General features: G+C 47.5%; 1 protein-coding gene across 1 annotated transcript in view; it reads right to left on the reverse strand.

Annotated features, from left to right (window-relative positions):
* Positions 1-10311, reverse strand: part of MCMDC2 (minichromosome maintenance domain containing 2) — a 53379-nt gene extending 43068 nt beyond the window's left edge. The window contains exon 1 of the mRNA XM_044295114.1: positions 10206-10311. Within this exon, the coding sequence (XP_044151049.1) occupies positions 10206-10311 (106 nt within the window). The remainder of the gene's footprint in view (positions 1-10205) is intronic.
* Positions 10312-14649: the final 4338 nt, after the last annotated feature.

Consider the following 14649-nt stretch of genomic DNA (forward strand, 5'->3'; position numbering starts at 1 on the left):
TGATGGGCATAGTGAGTTCCTGAAAGTTATTTTTTTTTTGTCACAAGTTAGCGAAAAAAGGATTGTAATAAAAAAATAAAGTCTCATTTTCCACTAACTTGTGACAAAAAATAAAATTTTACATGAACTAACCATACCCCTCACGGAATACCTTGGGGTGTCTTCTTTCCAAAATGGGGTCATATGTGGGGTATTTATACTGCCCTGGCATTTTAGGGGCCCTAAAGCGTGAGTAGTTTGGAATCCAAATGCGTAAAAATGCCCTGTGAAATCCTGAAAGTACTCATTGGAATTTGGGCCCCTTTGCACATCTTGTCTGCAAAAAAGTGTCACACATGTGGTATCGCTGTACTCAGGAGAAGTAGGGCAATGTGTTTTGGGGTGTCTTTTTACATATACCCATGCTGGGTGAGAGAAATATCTCTCTAAAAGACAACTTTTCCTATTTTTTTTATACAAAGTTGTCATTTGACAGAGATATTTCTCTCACCCAGCATGGGTATATGTAAAACTACACCCCAAAACACATTGCCCTACTTCTCCTGAGTATGGCGATGCCACATGTGTGACACTTTTTTGCAGCCTAGGTGCACAAAGGGGCCCAAATTCCAATGAGTATCTTGAGGATTTCACAGGGCATTTTTTACGCATTTGGGTTCCAAATTACTTCTCACGCTCAAGGGCCCCTAAAATGCCAGGGCAGCATAAATACCCCACAAGTGACCCCATTTTGGAAAGAAGACACCCCAAGGTATTCCGTGAGGGGCATGGCGAGTTCCTAGAATATATATTTTTTTGGCACAAGTTAGCGGAAAATGATGATTATTTTTTTTTTCCTTACAAAGTCTCATATTCCACTAACTTGTGACAAAAAATAAAATTTTACATGAACTTACCATACCCCTCACGGAATACCTTGGGGTGTCTTCTTTCCAAAATGGGGTCACTTGTGGGGTATTTATACTGCCCTGGCATTTTAGGGGCCCTTAAGCGTGAGAAGTAATTTGGAATCCAAATGCGTAAAAAATGCCCTGTGAAATCCTCAAGATACTCATTGGAATTTGGGCACCTTTGTGCACCTAGGCTGGAAAAAAGTGTCACACATGTGGTATCGCCATACTCAGGAGAAGACACCATTTTGGAAAGAAGACACCCCAAGGTATTCCGTGAAGGGGTATATAAAGTTAATGTTAATAAATTTATTGTGTTGCAGCCTGTTTCTTTTTTTTTTTTTTTTACCTTCTAGGTAAAAAACAGAGCTGCAGCACTGATGTGCATTCTGACAGAAGAGAGTAAATAAGGAGCCAACATCTGGTCATTGAAGTCCACCCCTCCCATGAGCGAATTATAGTTGTGGACACAGAGGAGCTTTTCAATGACTCCAGTTGCTCGTTCAATTTCGATTGTTGTGTCTGCGTGAATGGAGGAGAGCATGTAAACGTCACGCTTGTCTCTCCATTTCACCGTGAGCAGTTCTTCGTTAGACAAGGCAGCCCTCTCCCCCCTTGCAAGACGGGTGGTAACGAGCCTTTGGGGGAAGCCCTGGCGACTAGGTCGCGTGGTGCCACAGCAGCCAATCTGTTCTAGAAACAAATGACTGAAGAGGGGCACACTTGTGTAGAAATTGTCCACATAAAGATGGTACCCCTTGCCAAATAAGGGTGACACCAAGTCCCAGACTGTCTTCCCACTGCTCCCCAGGTAGTCAGGGCAACCGACCGGCTCCAGGGTCTGATCTTTACCCTCATAGACTCGAAATTTGTGGGTATAGCCTGGGGCCCTTTCACAGAGCTTAAACAATTTGACCCCATACCGGGCGCGCTTGCTTGGGATGTATTGTTTGAAGCCAAGGCGCCCGGTAAAATGTATCAGGGACTCGTCTATGCAGATGTTTTGCTCAGGGGTATACAAATCTGCAAATTTGGTGATAAAGTGGTCTATGAGGGGCTGAATTTTGTGGAGCCGGTCAAAAGCTGGGTGGCCTCTGGGACGAGAGGTGCTATTATCACTAAAGTGCAGGAAACGCAGGATGGTCTCAAATCGTGTCCTGGACATGGCAGCAGAGAACATGGGCATGTGATGAATTGGATTCGTGGACCAATATGACCGCAATTCATTCTTTTTTGTCAGGCCCATGTTGAGGAGAAGGCCCAGAAAAGTTTTAAATTTGGAAACTTGGACGGGTTTCCGGAAAGATTGGGCATAAAAGCTTCCCGGGTTGGCGGCAATAAATTAAATGGCATATCGGTTCGTTTCTGCCATGACTAAGTCCAAGAGCTCCGCAGTCAAAAACAGCTAAAAAAAAAAAAAAAAACAGTACCGATCCGGTCTGAGCTGTCTCAACCCGAACTCCAGACTGGGCGGTGAAAGGGGGAACTACTGGTGCGGCTGAAGTTGGGGGCTGCCAATCAGGGTTTGCCAGCACCTCAGGGACTCTAGGGGCTCTACAGGTCTGTCTGTGCGGTGGCTGTGACGGGGGAACTAATGCACGTGCCACCGTACCAGCTTCAACTGCCCTTCTGGTGCTCGCCACTTCACCATGTTCTACGGCAGTGCTGGTACTAGGTCCAGGATGGGCTGGCTGCTGATGTATGCCTCACCACGTAATCCGACAGCGCCAGCCCCACTCTGCTGCCCTTGAAGCGGATCCTGCTCAACCTGTGGTCTAGCAACACAGGGCCGGGTACGCCTGGTGGTATCAGGGACCTCATCGTCCGAACTTTGGGTCAGACTGCCACTGCTTTCTACAGGTTCGTATTCTGACCCGCTGGATTCGTCAGATAAGGGTTCCCATTCCTCATCCGACTGGGTCAGAAGCCTGTAGGCCTCTTCAGAAGAATACCCCTTACTTGCCATTTGGTCAACTAAATTTAGGGGGTATTCCCTGAGACTTCCCAAGAAAAAAAGCAAGCCTGACTTACAAATGGGAGGCTAGCGAAGTACAGGAAGCTGCTGCGATTGATAAAAAATATGAAAACTGTTTGTTTTTTTTATCGCTGCAGCGCTTGTGAAGTGATAAAAAAAAGAAAAAATTGTCACTGTGGCGGGGCGGGCGTGGGTGAACGCACGTGTGGTTGACCGATCAGGCCTGATCGGGCAAACACTGCGTTTTGGGTGGAGGGCGAGCTAAGGCGACACTAAAACTATTATAGATCTGACTGTGATCAGTTCTGATCACTTACAGATACTATAAAAGTACCAATGCTGATTAGCGATACGCTAATCAGCGAATCAGTGACTGCGGTGCGGTGGGCTGGGCGCTAACCGACGCTAACTACCTACCAAAGGGGCCTAAACTATCCTAAAACCTAACACTCAATACTGGTGAAAAAAAAAGTGACAGTTTGCACTGATCATTTTTTTCCCTTTCACTAGTGATTGACAGGGGTGATCAAGGGGTTAATTGGGGTGATTGGGGGGGGGTGATCTGGGGCTAAATGTGTAGTGTTTGCTGTACTCACAGTGATGTGTGCTCCTCTGCTGAAACCAACCGACGAAAAGGAACCAGCAGAGAGCACAGAAGCCATTTAACACATTATATTTATAAATCTAGTGTGTTAAATGGCTTCTGCTTTGATTTTTTAAAAGTCACCAGCCTGCCAGCGATGATCATTGGCTGGCAGGCTGGTGACGAACTTCTCCTGCGACGATTCCCGGCCCGCACTGCGCATGTGCGGGCCATCTCGCGAGAGGACGTGCCGATGCGTCCAGGAGGAATAACCCGACCGCACGCAGGACGCAATCCTGCATTAGGCGGTCGAGAGGTGGTTAAGGAGGTGGGGCACTGTGGGGGGGGGTGTAAGTGTTAATAGGTGGGGGCTGTGGAGGTCACTGTTAAGGGGAAGGGATGCTGTAGAGGTCACTGTTATGGGGGATACTGTCGATATCTTTTAACAACACACACAAAACATTAAATTAAATAAACCTGTGCGAAGCCGGGTCCTTCTGCTAGTAAACTATAAATGTGGTATCCCTGTAATCGTACTAACCCGTAGAATGATGGTAACAGAGATAAATAAACCAAGGTCTCTCAGTTTAAAGGGTTTCTACCACTTAGGTGTCACATATTTGGCTGTCAGACACTAGCGATCCGCTAGTGTCTGCTCTGGCCAACCATCCTAATATAATTGCTTTTGGGACGGTGGTTTGGCTAAAAAAACTACTTTTATTAATATGCTAATGAGCCTCTAGGTGCTATGGGGGCGTCATTAGCACCTAGAGGCTCCGTCTACCTTCAGAAACTGCCGCCGCCGAGCTCGTCCCTCCAGCCCGCCCATCTCCTCCTGAATGCGATCCTCGTATGTATTCTGCGCATGCGCAGTGAATGTCTGACCGCTTCCTTGCTCAGACATCTCCACTGCGCCTGCGCGATGACGCCATAGTGCTCCGAGGAACAGGCGCAGTGGAGATGTCTGAGCAGGGAAGCTGTCAGACATTTACTGCGCATGCGCAGAATACATACGAGGATCGCATTCAGGAGGAGATGGGCGGGCTGGAGGGACGCGCTCGGCGGCGGCAGTTTCTGAAGGTAGACGGAGCCTCTAGGTGCTAATGACGCCCCCATAGCACCTAGAGGCTCATTAGCATATTAATAAAAGTAGTTTTTTTAGCCAAACCACCGTCCCAAAAGCAATTATATTAGGATGGTTGGCCAGAGCAGACACTAGCGGATCGCTAGTGTCTGACAGCCAAATATGTGACGCCTAAGTGGTAGAAACCCTTTAAGGATTCTGTCTTTCTCCGTTTTTGACAAGTGTCGCTAATTGGCACGTCATCGAACAGGAGGCATCACGCAATCATCCCACAAGACTAGATAAGGTACGTTTGTATGGCGGCGTCACAGAGTCACTGTATGTAGGTGTTATCAGGTCATTGTTTGGCGGTGTCATTATTTAGTTGGAGGGCTAATATATTTACAGTGTATAATGTAGATTCCAGTATATTATGCTGTACTGTGGCCTGTATTTCCCAGTAGAGTAAATTGTAGAACAAAGTCCACACCACTGACCACCAGGACCAGCCTTTTGTAATATAGCCTACAGTACATGGCAGCCTCCCTTCTCTGCCATGTTGCTCCGCTGTGTACTAATGCTTATTTTGGCACACTTAAGCTGGGTTCACATCACCTTTTTGCCATGCATTTAACAGATGACTCAGATTGATGTCATACAGTGGCATATATAGGATTCCATTGTAAAAGAAAGTACACTTTTTTTTGCCAGACTCTGCAGGATACAAAAGCGTGGTGTGCTGCGTTTTTGTATCCCTTTTTTCCAACGTATACGTCAAACAGATGGTAAAAAGGTGATGTCACGTGGACCCACTCTTACATATGCACACATGCAATGCCAGGATGGTCATAAAGAAGGGGCCCAGTCAGTTCTAGCTACACCCCTGAATCACTTACAGAAAAGTGTGTGTTTTTATTTATTTGTATGCTTGGAAAAAGCAAGATTGTGGATACAACCTACAAAATCATCCAGTTTGCAGTTTTCATGTTGGCCACAAGATGTCGTCTCAACCAAGCTTTCCAGCATTGTGATGCTCCATATAGGACTGGTATTGTAGTACATATGCAGTAAACCTTCTTGTCACAGTTTGGGGAAAAAATAAAATATACCAAAAAGCAATATAGCAGCACATAAACAATGAAAATGCCTCTGTCTGTACAGGTCCAGCTCCTGAAAGCATCCAGAGATATAGCGGCCACATATAACAAATGGGTGGTACAAGTCTACCAGAGCTGCTTGTTAGCAGGTCTGTGCTCTGGTTCACAGAGCAGGGTCCAGAGTGGAGGACCCCCTCTATAAAGTCGATTTGCCCTAATAGAGCATATGCACAATGAACATTGATGTCACAGTAACAGGGATGGTAAACAAGGTGATGTTACAACCTATGATGAAGCCTTAAAGGGGTATTCCGGTTGATAAAACCAATCCCCACAGGAAATTGGATAATAGATCGGTTGGGGTCCTACCACTGGGACCCCACTGATCATGAGAATAGGGTATCTGGTAACCCTTTGGAGCCCCCGAAATGAACTAAGCGACAGGTCGAACATGTGCACTGCCGCTCCATTCATCTGTACGGGAGCTCCGGAGACATCAGAGTACAGCGCTCGCCTACTTCTGGAACTCCTATAGAGATGAGTGAAGTGGCAATTCATTTGCCCAACCTGCTGCTCCATTCATTTTAGGAGGCCCTGAGGGGTAAGGGGTACCCGTTCTCAGTGGGGATCCCAGTGGTAGGACACCCACTGATCTAGGAGTTTTCCCGTATTTTGTGGTTAGGGGATAACTTTAAACAACTGGAATAGCCTTTTAACGAGAACGTCCAAGATAATAAAAAAATGAGACAAAAGCAGGGAATGTGTTCAGATTAGGCCCCTTGCATCGGACTCACAGCATGAGTATGCGGCGGCTCCCGTCCTGACCTCCCAGCACTGACTGGGTCACATAGCATTATATTGATTTATAATGCTATGTAATCCTTACAGTTCTGGAATGTATTGGATAACACTGACATAATGCAGGGTTACATAGCATCATAAAGCAATATAATGGTATGCAACCCCATCAGTGCTGGGAGGTCAGGACAGGAGCCTACTGCATACTCACGCTGCCAGTCCAAGGTGTGGGACTCGTTCGTCTGAAAGCGGCCTGACAGAAGATCCTATACTCACCAGCTCAGTCATGTGGGCTCCACCGCCGTGAGAGAAAAAGGGTTGCTAATCTTTGTGTAGGGACCAATGTTGCATCTTTTCGTGTTTTGTTGATTCATATGCCAGATTTTACAAAATTGGATACGGCGTCTGTTTTACTGATGAGTCTGTGCCTAGAATGTCTAAGGCTACTTTTACAGAGGATCTCAAAACCGGAGCAAAACGCTTACGTTCGAATTAATACATCCTGATACATCTGTTCCATTCGAGTGCGGTTGTATTAAATCGAAACTGAATAAACCGGATCCGACACAAAAAACATTGTAAATCAATGGGTGCCAGATCCGTTTTCTTTTTCTCGATTTTCTCGTTTCGCAAACTGGACACAAAACCGCAGCTTGCAGCGGTTTTGTGTCCAGTCATAAAATTTAACAAACCGGAACGGAAAGCATCCTGATCTGGTATGTTCTGTTTTGTCCCCCTTGACAATGAATGGGGACGAAACAGAAGCATTTAGCCCTGGTTTTGAGATTCTCTACCAGATCTCAAAACCGGAATGCAAAACGCAGAGGTGAAAGTAGATTAAAAAGTGATGCAGATTGGTAGAATTATGGTTTTTACAATGTTTTCTGACTCACTCAAAGAGTGCATTTTTTTTTTCCTTAAACACAAAATGCTCTAGGTGTGTTGGTTTTAAAGGGATGTTCCGGTATTAATGATTTTTTATCAAGCAGCATGTCACCACTGAAGCCAGCCATTGGCTGGAGCGGTGCATGTGACCATGTTCATGACCAACCAGATGTAAACAGCGCAGGAACTGGAAAAGGGAGACAGCAGAAGCAGTGCTGAGAACCGGAGCAGGTAAGGCTACTTTCACACTAGCGTTCTGCTGTCCGCTCGTGAGCTCCGTTTGAAGGAGCTCACGAGCGGAGCAGAACGCTTCCGTCCAGCCCTGATGCAGTCTGAATGGATGCGGATCCGCTCAGACTGCATCAGTCTGGCGGCGTTCAGCCTCCGCTCTGCTCGCCTCCCCACGGCCAGGCGGACAGCTGAACGCTGCTTGCGGCGTTCGGGTGTCCGCCTGGCCGTGCGGAGGCGTGCGGATCCGTCCAGACTTACAATGTAAGTCAATGGGAACGGATCCGCTTGAAGATGACACCATATGGCTCAATCTTCAAGCGGATCCGTCCCCCATTGACTTTACATTGAAAGTCTGAACGGATCCGCTCAGGCTACTTTCGCACTTAGAAATTTCTCTAAGTTATTAATGCAGACGGATCCGTACTGAACGGAGCCTCCGTCTGCATTAATATGATCGGATCAAAGCGCAAGTGTGAAAGTAGCCTAAGTATGATCTTCTGTTTCAGGAGGCAGGCTGCGGGCACTCGATTAAAAAAATCATTAATACTGGAACACCCCTTTAAAACCAACACACCTAGAGAATTTTGTGTTTAAGAAAAAAAATCACGAAAAAAAAATTAGTCCCCACACAGCTCCCAAAAAAGTTATGGGGGTCAGAATATGGCGATGTAAAAAAAAACTTTTTTTTTTTTTCAAAGTTTAAAATATTTTTCTCAGCATTAAAGCACAAAAAAAACTACCAATATGTGGTATAATTGTAATCATACTGACCCAGAGAATGAAGGACACAGGTCCGTTTTGCCGCATAGGGAACACTGTAGGGACAAAACCTGTAAAACTGTGGCGGAATTGCATTTTTTTTCTTCCAATTTCACCACTTGGAATTTTTTTCCCCGCTTCCCACTACATTGTATGCCATATTGAATGGTGGCATTAGAAAGTACAATGCCCTCATGCAGCTATGTGAACAAAAAAAAAAAGTTATGGCTCTGGGAAGACTAGGAAGAAAAAAATATATAAAAATCCTCCCGTATCCAAGGGGTTAAGGCATTATCCTATATACTTCTCTATAGGACTTATTGTAAAAGAGTGTGACTTTTTTTTTTTTTTCTACAAGTGCTCCTAGGAGCCCTAGGCTCACATGTTGCAGTATTATACAGGATAGGTCATCAGTGTCAGATCCGCGAGGGCCGACTCCCAGGATCCCCACCAATCAGCTGTTTGAAGAGGCAGCAGCACTCCGGTGAGCTCCGCCTTCTCTTCTTAGACCAATGACACCACATTTATTGGTCACATGGCCTATGTGCAGCTCAGTTTAATTCAAGTGAATGGGGCTGAGCTGCAATACCAAGCACAGCCTCTATACAATGGAGCTGTGCTTGTGTAACACCCCAGAGTTGTGTTTGTTACTACACGCCTCTACCCCGCTACTATCTTCTAAGAGCCTGTATATTGTAATCTGATGTAATTTATATTATGTCTTCACAAATGTGCATGTAAAACCATGTTAAACACAATTGTTTCTGTAATTTTCCAGGTTCACCAGCAGGTGGCAGCAACACTTTGGCAAAGTACAAGTCCCGGTTTAGCGAATCTAGGATTATTCCAGCTTAGTTCCCCACCCCTGTGAGCAGAGTGGGCGGTTCCCACCTCCTGCAGCATGGTTGGAGAAGGAAGTTAGAGTTAGTGTAGCCCACCCCCTGCTAGGGGTAGGGTGTGTGTGTGTGTGAGGAGTTCCCCTGCATAGGGAAGACAGAAAGGATCTTGATATACCCAGTCTGAGCACCTTCAGCCTCAGCTGGATGAACAAAGCAGAAACTACAGACAACCTCCAGAGTTCCAGGAAGAAAGCATCACCTGCGAAACCATCTGGGAGATAAGTCCAGAGACCTAGGAGAAGCCATTCCTCCTCAGCTAGTCTGTCCCCACAAAGCAGAAGCTACAGAAAAGTGCAGAAGCTTAATTCCTGCCACAATTACAAAGCTACCAAGCAGACAACTTATCCTGCATGCTCACATTTAAAGCAGAAATATTTATTCCTGCCAATGATTGCTAAAACCTGCTGGGACCAAGAGACCAAAGCTGTATACTGCTTGGAGGAAAGTTATCTTCAGTAAAGAAACATTTGAACTTCATCCAAAGGTCTGGACATAATTGCAAAATTCCTCTATCACGCCTACTATCACTACACTCAAATTTATTGCAAGTGAGCCAGGAGTACGGCTGTACCCAGGTAGGAGACACCGTTGACACAACTATCACTATCCTACAGAGACGTTATAGGCCATTACCCCACTCTGGCATTCCTAATCTGGGACGTGCGTTTTTAACACCTTAGAAGGGCCCTGGGGTAGTACCCTGCGCACGCTGCAATTGGCATCACGACAAATACAGAACATTAACACCACGTATCCTGGCCTATTGTACTTGGTGAGCTGTGAGGAGGCTGCAGTGCTGACCAGAGACATGGTCAGTGTCACCGTGTAGCCCTAGTCATTTTTTAAAGTGATGAGGATGATACATTTACTGCATATTCTCTGCTTCACTTTTTGCACAGTTTGCCATCTCCCTCATTGGTTCTAGTTTAGTGAGATATTGTAAGAACCACATCATCACTATAAATACATATAAAAAGCTCAGTGCACGGCCGATAAACTAATGTGATATTAGTTCATTCTTGTACCATTATATTTCTTGCAGTCCTCTATAAACCTCTCTAGACCGCGGCTCCTGTCCATGTATATGAGAGCAGCTTCCCTCATGTGGTAGAAGGCTGGAGCACAACTCATGTCTGTCCACAGCCGCTCCTGTCACTCACAGTTCGGTCCTGTTACATAGAACTCGGTCCTGTACACACAACCTGGCCCTTTCACACACAGCTCGGCCCTGTCACACACAGCTCGGCCCTGTCACACACAGCCCGGCCCTGTCACACACAGCCCGGCCCTGTCACACACAGCCCGGCCCTGTCACATAGAACTCAGTCCTGTCACACACAGCCCAGTCCTGTCACATAGAACCTGACCCTATCACACAGAACTCAGTCCTGTCACACACAACCCAGTCCTGTCACATAGAACCCGGCCCTATCACACAGAACCCGGCCCTGTCACACGCAACCCGGCCCTGTCACACGCAACCCGGCCCTGTCACACGCAACCCGGCCCTGTCACACGCAACCCGGCCCTGTCACACGCAACCCAGTCCTGTCACACGCAACCCGGCCCTGTCACACGCAACCCGGCCCTGTCACACGCAACCCGGCCCTGTCACACGCAACCCGGCCCTGTCACACGCAACCCGGCCCTGTCACACGCAACCCGGCCCTGTCACACGCAACCCGGCCCTGTCACACGCAACCCGGCCCTGTCACACACAGCCCAGTCCTGTCACACACAGCCCAGTCCTGTCACACACAACCCTGCCCTGTCACATAGAACTCAGTCCTGTCACACACAACCCAGTCCTGTCACATAGAACCCGGCCCTATCACACAGAACTCAATCCTGTCACACACAACCCAGTCCTGTCACACACAACCCAGTCCTGTCACATAGAACCCGGCCCTATCACACAGAACTCAGTCCTGTCACACACAACCCAGTCCTGTCACACACAACCCAGTCCTGTCACATAGAACCCGGCCCTATCACACAGAACTCAGTCCTGTCACACACAGCCCGGCCCTGTCACACACAACCCTGCCCTGTCACACACAACCCTGCCCTGTCACACACAACCCTGCCCTGTCACACACAACCCTGCCCTGTCACCCACAACCCTGCCCTGTCACCCACAACCCTGCCCTGTCACACACGGCTGAGTCCTGTCACAATTATACAGTACAGTCCTGTCACAAATGCATAGATCAGTCTTCTCAAACGCACAGGTCTGTCACATACAAGTCTAGTATTTTCACATTCACACAGCCCTGACACTCCAACAAAAACGAGTCCTGTCACAAAATACAAAATGTAGTTCTGTCACAAACACGTAGCACAGTTTTGTCAAGCCCAAACCACTCAGTTCTGTCCGTGCTGTTAAATAGTCATCACATCCACACTACCTAACCCTGTCACACGTGGCACACAGTCCACTGCCATCATTCCCACAGAGCCCAACATAACAGGATCACACTGTTTGAATGTTTCATACGGGGCCCCATCACATTCACATTATAGGTCTCCTGATGACACCAGTGGTGGGTGTATAACTGGAGAACAACCCTCCATTGTTTTCTAGGAAAAGTTCTGACAGGTGAAGATATACACCATGCTGCAGACTGTGTACTGCTGGTGACAGGTTTATATAAATAATTTTACCTGACCTTTGTAAGGCTACTTTCACACTAGCGTTCGTCGGTCCGCTCGTGAGCTCCGTTTGAAGGAGCTCACGAGCGGACCCGAACGCAGCCGTCCAGCCCTGATGCAGTCTGAATGGAGCGGATCCGCTCAGACTGCATCAGTCTGGCGGCGTTCAGCCTCCGCTCCGCTCGCCTCCGCACGGACAGGCGGACAGCTGAACGCTGCTTGCAGCGTTCGGGTGTCCGCCTGGCCGTGCGGAGGCGTGCGGATCCGTCCAGACTTACAATGTAAGTCAATGGGGACGGATCCGTTTGAAGATGCCACAATGTGGCTCAATCTTCAAGCGGATCCGTCCCCCATTGACTTTACATTGAAAGTCTGGACGGATCCGTCCGAGGCTATTTTCACACTTAGCTTTTTTTTTGCCATTTTAATGCAGACGGATCCGTTCTGAACGGAGCCTCCGTCTGCATTATTATGAGCGGATCCGTTCAGAACGGATCCGCCCGAACGCTAGTGTGAAAGTAGCCTAAGCATGGCTTTAGCCTTATACGAGTCAAGAACGTGATCCTGTCCTGAGATATTAGGAAACATTTTATGTCACAGAGCCTGTACCAGGATTTTAATATTGATGGCCTGCCCTCAGGAGAGGTTATCCCTGCCAGACATCATTTTATCATTTTCGGGGGGGAAGGGGGTCAGGGGTTGGGACCGTAACGGGAGCTGGTTGGATTCTGCCTGGGGCAGTAGCAAGAAGTGTTCATGGGGGGATATACTAGGGGGAGGGGGGAATTATATATACTAAATAGGGAGCCAGCCATAGTATATACTAAGGGTAGAGGGGGGCACATTATATATATTATAGAGGGGGCCATTGTATATACTATGGGGGAGGGCAAGCATTCTATATACTACAGAGGGGGTCATTCTATATACTATGAATACAGAAGGTGCATTATACTATAAGGGTGTGTGTGACAGCATTTTACATACTATCACTACAGGGGGCATTATACATCTGGACACTGCAGGGGGTGCATTATATGTAGTGGCACTACAGGGGGTATTATAATACAGGGGGTCATTATAACTGCCGTGGACACTGCAGCAGGGCTGTATAAATACTGGGGCATTACAGGGGGCTTTATGACTACTGTGGGCTCTATAGGGGTGCCTTGTAGAGGTACCTTGCTACTGTTGGGGCACTGTAGGGGCGTATATCTCTACTACTGGCCGTATAGGGGAATGTTTAATATTGTGGGTACTGTGTGGGCATTACTACTAACGGGGTTGCTATTTAGGGTACTGTAGGGGGCACAGTTACTACTGGGGGCAGTCTGGGAGCACTATTACTATTGGGTCAACTATCTGTATGGCACTGTCATTTCTGCAGTATAGCATTTGGGGCACTGGGATCACAGCGGGCACAGTATTGGGGTAGCAGGATGACAATGTTTTGGCACCAGGAGAAGGAGGATGATGCTAGAAAAGAGAGGCATCCAAGTTGTTTTTTTCAAACTCTGCAGAGATGAGGCATGGCTGAAATAATTTGTCATGGCAGTCTGGTCCGAAGGGAGAAGATGACAAAAGAGAACGTCTACATCGATGAGACATCACTAGATGTAAGAAGTATGTGCGCTGTATGTAATGTCCATCCACACATGTCTTTAACAGTAGAGCTGGGGGAGGGGTTGGATTCAGAATATAGATAGCTAGATAATAGATAGATAGATAAATAAAATTAGTTACAAATGTTGTACTATATTTGTGCGGCGGGGGGTGGGTTGTGGCTAGGATGGCCAGACATCCGGTTTTAGGCCGGACAGTCTGGATTTTAGACTCATGGTCCTCCGTCTGAAGCAAGGCCAGGACGGACGGTCAGAAGTCCTCCTTTGTTGTTAGACGGCGGGTCCGCTCACTTGGTCACTTTAAGGAGGCAGGGTCCGGCCCCGGCGGCAGCATGTTTGGATCTGCGTGCTTACATGACGTCGACGTCATATAAGCATGCGCGCTGCAATCAGCCAATTGTGCAGGCGGGAACTGTCAGGGAGAGAGGAGGAGCACCGTGGATGGGAGAGCAGCAGAGGTGGGCACATATCTTGTTCAGGAGCCAATACCTGGGGATGGAGATCGGGCGCAGCAGGGACTGAGACGTTTTCATGGGCAGACGTTTTGTTGAGAGGTCGGAAGTCTCTACAGTGTGAAGATCAGCTAAGCGTGTAGTGTCTACACTTACTGATAGGGGGTCATCCAGGGGAAAGCAGTGACCAGGAGAACAATTGGAAGCATGGGCTTGAGTATATAAAACAGACAAACTGAAGAATCACAGACACAAGATTGAGTGATCCAAATAGAATGGGGAATATTGGAGAGATAGAAGAGCTGGATTGGCCAGGTTCACACACAGCATTTGTCTAGTGGAGTATTTTACATGTGAAAGAACAGAAAATCCCATATTTACATGTGGTAGTAGTATACTATACGTTTTTTATCCTGCCTGTGATGGGGGCGTGACTTATAGATTTGGGGCGTGGCCGGTGAAGTCAGGCTTTCTGGGATGAAGCCAGTGGCCACCCTAGTTGGGGCCCAATACTAAGTTTTGCTATGGGGCCCCATGATTTCTATGTACGCCCCTGCTGGCAAGCAGACTGTAGCCTGCGTGGAGGAACAGAGCTACCCCAGTAGCCAGGCCTGCCGGGAAGGGGAGGAGAGCGGCAGGTGGGTTTGCACCGCTAGGTACCAGAGTGTTGGAGTGGGTGAGCAAAGCAGCAGCAGCCATAGGAAAATGATTTATCATCCGCTGTACACAAAAAAACACAGCCA

Source organism: Bufo gargarizans, chromosome 5 (genome assembly GCF_014858855.1).
Source record: "Bufo gargarizans isolate SCDJY-AF-19 chromosome 5, ASM1485885v1, whole genome shotgun sequence".
Lineage (NCBI taxonomy): Eukaryota > Metazoa > Chordata > Amphibia > Anura > Bufonidae > Bufo > Bufo gargarizans.